The sequence below is a fragment of the Octopus bimaculoides genome, chromosome 9 (assembly GCF_001194135.2).
Source record: "Octopus bimaculoides isolate UCB-OBI-ISO-001 chromosome 9, ASM119413v2, whole genome shotgun sequence".
NCBI classification, from domain to species: Eukaryota; Metazoa; Mollusca; class Cephalopoda; order Octopoda; family Octopodidae; genus Octopus; species Octopus bimaculoides.
Window position 1 is genome coordinate 22,888,172 of NC_068989.1, and position 5,613 is coordinate 22,893,784.

The window sequence follows — 5,613 nt, forward strand, 5'->3', positions numbered from 1 at the left end:
CATAGATATCCAAGCATTTACCTTCTCTTTTTTTTTTTTTCTTTTTTCTCATTGTCTAGCATCCTTGTTTTTAGAGTATATATAATACTCTGAAAGATTCCTTGGACATACATGGCATATTTTATAAATGTGCCTAGTTAAAGTATCAAAAAAGAATCTTTTTCGATTGTGCAGTAAATTGATACACCCACTCCATTCTAACAAAACTGTCCGACAAACGGTAACGTGAAACTCTGAGTAACAGTTTTTGTGATATTTCTGCTGCTTTTTAATAAAGTATATATATATATATATATATATATATATATAATATGAGGACAGAGGATATCAGGTTTTGATAGTACATCACAAATTTTTTTGCACTGGACCACCGTTAAGATACTGAGTATATACTATTATAGAAGATCATTCTTTATATGTGTGTGGGCACTCCGAGTGAAATATGATTAATTCTTATAGCAATATAAATTCAGCATCTTAATGCTTGGTGTGCAATGCAGAAACAAATGTGATCAGCTATTAAAGCCTGTTATCTTCCATCTTTATGTTATATTATTCTTATATTAATCTTATGTAAAGAGGAGTTCCACATGTATCTCCAGACCTGGAATATACTGTGGAATAACATGTGGTAGCCAAATAATAGCACAAGAGCTATTATGGTAAAAACCATTACAAGGTTTTTACCTGAATCATATTATATACATATAGATAGATAGATAGATAGATAGATAGATAGATAGATAGATAGATAGATAGATAGATAGATAGATACATACATAGACAGACAGACAGATAGATATACACACCAATACACACATACACAGAGGAAAGAAAGGAAGGGAGGGTACTTTTTCAGTAATCTCTATCAGGTTTTGGCTGGGTGACTGTGCTCAGTAACATACCATCTTTGTTTTTTGCTTTTTTTTTTGTTTTTTTGTAATTTTTCTTTTCTCATCAGGCAAACCTTAATAAGAATTCTTCCAAAGTTATTCTTGTGAAATTCTCTCGCTGGTAAACAAAAACTGCACCGTACAAATAAGGAATGAAACATCAGCTTTGGCAAATTTCAGAGAAAAAGGAACAAGGTTTCAGGGGTGAAAAAAATGGATAATGACAAAGTTGTGCAGGGAAATAAATACAAAATAATAATAATAATAAAACAGTTGCATATGAAACAAATATAGATTTCTATCAATGAGGTACAAAACCAATTTTAGATATAGTTGCATGAACTGACTCCTAGAAGAGTAAAAGCACTTATAGTTTCAATCTCAAAGAGATAAAAGAACAAAGCCCCAACCCCAACTGGTTTCAACACGTTTGAAAGTCTCAACATAATAATATTACCAACTCTATAAAATACTTCCTAATGATGTTAAAATGTTGATTATTGTTAAGCTGTTAATTGCATATTCCACTGTGATGAATACAAAAACAGTTAATACTGACCGAACTATTCAGCTTTTGCTATTTATAATTACATTGTGATTTTTATGTATAAATTTTATACATGAAGCCACATGGCCAAGTGGTTTGGGTGTTGGTTACATGATCATAAGGTTGGACCAGGAAGTACATTATATCCTTGAGTAAGGCACATCATTTCATGTCCTTTCAGTTTACTCAGCTGAAAATGAGTACCAGCCAAATGCTGGAATAGCCCTCTTTGTCTCTGGCTGTCACATTCTCAATTTCAACTTGGTCAAAGGTGAGAGTCTATGTCTGCTTGCGACTATGATGACACCAAAACGATTAGCATATACATGGCATGGCTGTGTGGTGAGAAGCTTGCATCCCAACCACATGGTTCCAGGTCCTGTCCTATTGGTGGAACCCTAGGTGAGTGTCTTCTACTATAACTTTTAGCCTTTTGGGTGTACTCGGTAGATGGTAAAATTTTAATTAATTCGAATTATTGAATGCAAGAATGAGGAGATCTAATAACACTGAAACATGTCACTATACAAAGGCCACACTCACTTTCCACTCAAGTACTAAGACTGTTTCCCCACTCTCTCTTCCTATCTATCTTTCTATATCTCAATCTCTTTTGGAATCAACTACATTGACATGAAACCAGGAAAGAGGTTTTCACACCATGGCCTTAACAATCCATTCATCCTTTTACTACCATCTTATGAACTCAGGCAGACTCCCTACAACACAGCCATATTCAATTTTTAACCAATTTCTGCGTTATAGTTATCATCATCGTTTAACGTCCGCTTTCCATGCTAGCATGGGTTGGACGATTTGACTGAGGACTGGTGAAACCGGATGGCAACACCAGGCTCCAGTCTGATTTGGCAGAGTTTCTACAGCTGGATGCCCTTCCTAACGCCAACCACTCAGAGAGTGTATCTTCCTTGTATTTCTGGTCCAAAATTAATCAATAGTTTTGCTTTATTTTTATGAGGTAATTTTAATTCATAAAACCTTTTTTTTCAGTTTCTCCATAGGCACAAGCACAACTCAGTGAAAACAAAGTTTGCATGATTATATGATTATCACATGGTCATGAGTTCTAATTCACTGCATGGCACCTTAGACAAATATTTTCTGTTGTAGCCTTAGGCTAACCAACGGAAACTGCATGGAAATCCATCTTTCACTCACACACACATGCATTTATGTATTTCTTTCGCAAGATTCTTGATGTGAAAATGCATGTTGAAACATATTATACTTGGAGATGAGGTTTAATTGGCAAAAGATGACCACTCCCATGTATAACAATATATGTATATATAAATCAAATATAAATTCAAAAAAGGATAAAAATCTTTTACAAGAATTTTATCAGGAAGCTAGTGTGTAAAAAAATTCATAAGGGAAATTTCTATTCCCAAGAGTATAATTATTCGTTTATATTTATATAAGGGCATTACTACAGTGTGTGGCATTATTCTGTAGTAATGCCCTTATATCAATATAAATCAAATATAGGTGTATCAAATACCATGCAACATACATTCCTGATTTATTAAAATTATCTTCACCTCTAGATGTGTTACAATTACCAACAGACAACTGAAACCAGATCCATATAAGAAAGGAAAATTCTTGATTCTGGAGATTATCTCCCCTTCACATATGAGGCTGGTCTCAACTACCATTTGATAATTGTGACACATCCTCCATCCCTGTAGTATTCAGATTACTCTGTCAAATGTAATTCACATTGTTTTGATTTAAATCCTGCATTATCTCATAGATTGAAGATTTTGATTATCAAATTGTTCACTTTTAGAATGACATTCCAGGGCAAATGTAAGTCGCCACATTTGGCCATTTTGAACATTTTGTATATCTGAGCTGGATATGTCCTGTTTAAATACTAAAGGGATAATGACAGAGATGACTTTAATAAACCAAGAATTTATGTTGTATGGTATCTAACATACCTGTATTAGTTTTAGTTGTTTCAAATACATGTCACTGTTCACTCTTAGTTATTTTTCTTAACTCGTGTACATGTGTGAGTGTGTCAAACATAATGCTTAATGCTTATCTATGCACATTGATTTGAATTAAATCATGCCTTGAGATTGCAATGATGAAATTTATTTTTAGAATGATATTGTAGAACAGATATGAGAGACTGGATTTGGCCAGTTTCTGAATAAAAACAGGCAGAATATTTTGGCTGGATATGGCCTGTTTAAATGCTAAAAAGTTAAGCTGTTTGTTTCAAATTATATAGATTTCAATGAATTAGGAATGGGTATTTGAGTAGGGCAAAAAACAAATCCCAGCAAGATTTTGAACTGTGAATGTTGAGGGGCAAAATTAGATAGTCAGGCAGGTTTAGTTTGTTGTTCTATCAGTTTCTGTTCACTTGAGACTCTTTAACTAGTTACTAATAACACAAAGAAGATATATCGTAAATAATGAAGAAACTGTTACAAACAATGAAAAAATATAAATACAGAAGATGTCATAAATAAGGAGGAAAACACACCATAAATAATGAAGAAAATATAAACAACAAAAAAAAAAAAAGATGTATCACAAATAACAATTAAGATACCTCATAAAACTCCTTCTCCTCAGCCCAGTGATAACTCTCAGCATCATAGAGAATGTTCGATAAGAGAATAGTGTGGACATGGCTAATCTTCTCCAGCAAGATATCAACAACTTCAACAAACTGTTCGTGTCGGGTGGCAAATGGTTTCTTCCTGATAATCACAACAAAATACAGAAATGGTAAGGATTTCATTAAAGTGGAACAAGGGTTCAAATTTGGGGGGAGAGGGTTGCCAATTAAGCCGACTCTAGTTGTTGGGTGGCATGTGTAAAGAAGTTTGGTTCCTAACCACATGGTTTCAGGTTCCGTCTCAGGGTATGACACCATAGGCAAGAGTCTTCTACTATAGTCCCTGGCCAACCAGACATCTTAAGCAAGAGTCTTCTACTATAGCCCCAGGCCAACCAAAATCTTGTGAATGGATTTGGTAGACAGAAACTGGAAGAAGCCTGTTGTATATATGTGTGCATGTGTGTACATATACATATATGTATTTATGCATATATGTCTGTGTTTATGTATGTGTGAGTGTGTACATGTTCATCTCTCCTTGCCTTGACATCACAAGATAGTCATAAATGAGTCTCACTGTCACACAAGCGGTGTCCTTTTCTAATGCTCTGTGAAGACATGTTTGACCATGGGAAATATCACCTTACTTGAAAGACAAGGAAGGGCTGGTGACAGGAAAGGCATTTAGATGTAGAAAATCTGCCTCTATAAATTCTGTCCAAACCCTGCAAGCCTGGAAAAGTGGATTGCAAAATGATGTTGATGATGATGATGAAAACAGTGATGTATGTATATATGTGTGAGCATGCACTTGTATATGTATGTGTATGTGTTTCCTTAGTGGAGGCGCAATGGCCCAGTGGTTAAGGCAGCAGACTCGCGGTCATAGGATCGCGGTTTTGATTCCCAGACCGGGTGTTGTGAGTGTTTATTGAGTGAAAACACCTAAAGCTCCATGAGACTCCGGCAGGGGATGGTGGCGAACCCTGCTGTACTCTTCCACCACAACTTTCTCTCACTCTTTCTTCCTGTTTCTGTTGTGCCTGTATTTCAAAGGGTCAGCCTTGTCATACTGTGTCACATTGAATATCCCCAAGAACTACGTTAAGGGTACACGTGTCTGTGGAGGGCTCAGCCACTTGCACATTAATTTCATGAGCAGGCTGTTCCGTTGATCGGAACAACTGGAACCCTCGACGTCGTAAGCGATGGAGTGCCAACAACAATGTGTTTCCTTTGTATTGCCATTACTTGATAGTTGTGAATGAGTGTCACTGGCATACAAGCAGCGGCATTCATTACCAATATTCTGTGAGAGCATGTCTGGCCATGGCGAAATATAACTTTGCTAGAAAAACAGGTGAAGGGCATCCAGCTGTAGGAAAATCTGCCTCAACAAATTTTGTCCAACCCATACAAGCATAGAAAAATGGTTGTTAAAACGATGATGATGATGGTGTGTGTGTATGAGTGTATATGTGAGAGAGAGAGAGAAAGAGAGAGAGAGAGAAAGAGAGAGAGAGAGAGAGAAAGAGAGAGAGAGAGAAAGAGAGAGAGAGAAAGAGAGA

General features: G+C 35.9%; 1 protein-coding gene across 8 annotated transcripts in view; it reads right to left on the reverse strand.

Annotated features, from left to right (window-relative positions):
* The window catches only part of LOC106878206 (uncharacterized protein KIAA0825), a 176,526-nt gene that overhangs the window by 40,490 nt on the left and 130,423 nt on the right, over positions 1–5,613 (reverse strand). For all 8 annotated transcript variants that reach the window (XM_052970496.1, XM_052970494.1, XM_052970492.1 and 5 more), the window contains one exon: positions 4,034–4,184. In XM_052970496.1, the coding sequence (XP_052826456.1) occupies positions 4,034–4,184 (151 nt within the window). The remainder of the gene's footprint in view (positions 1–4,033; positions 4,185–5,613) is intronic.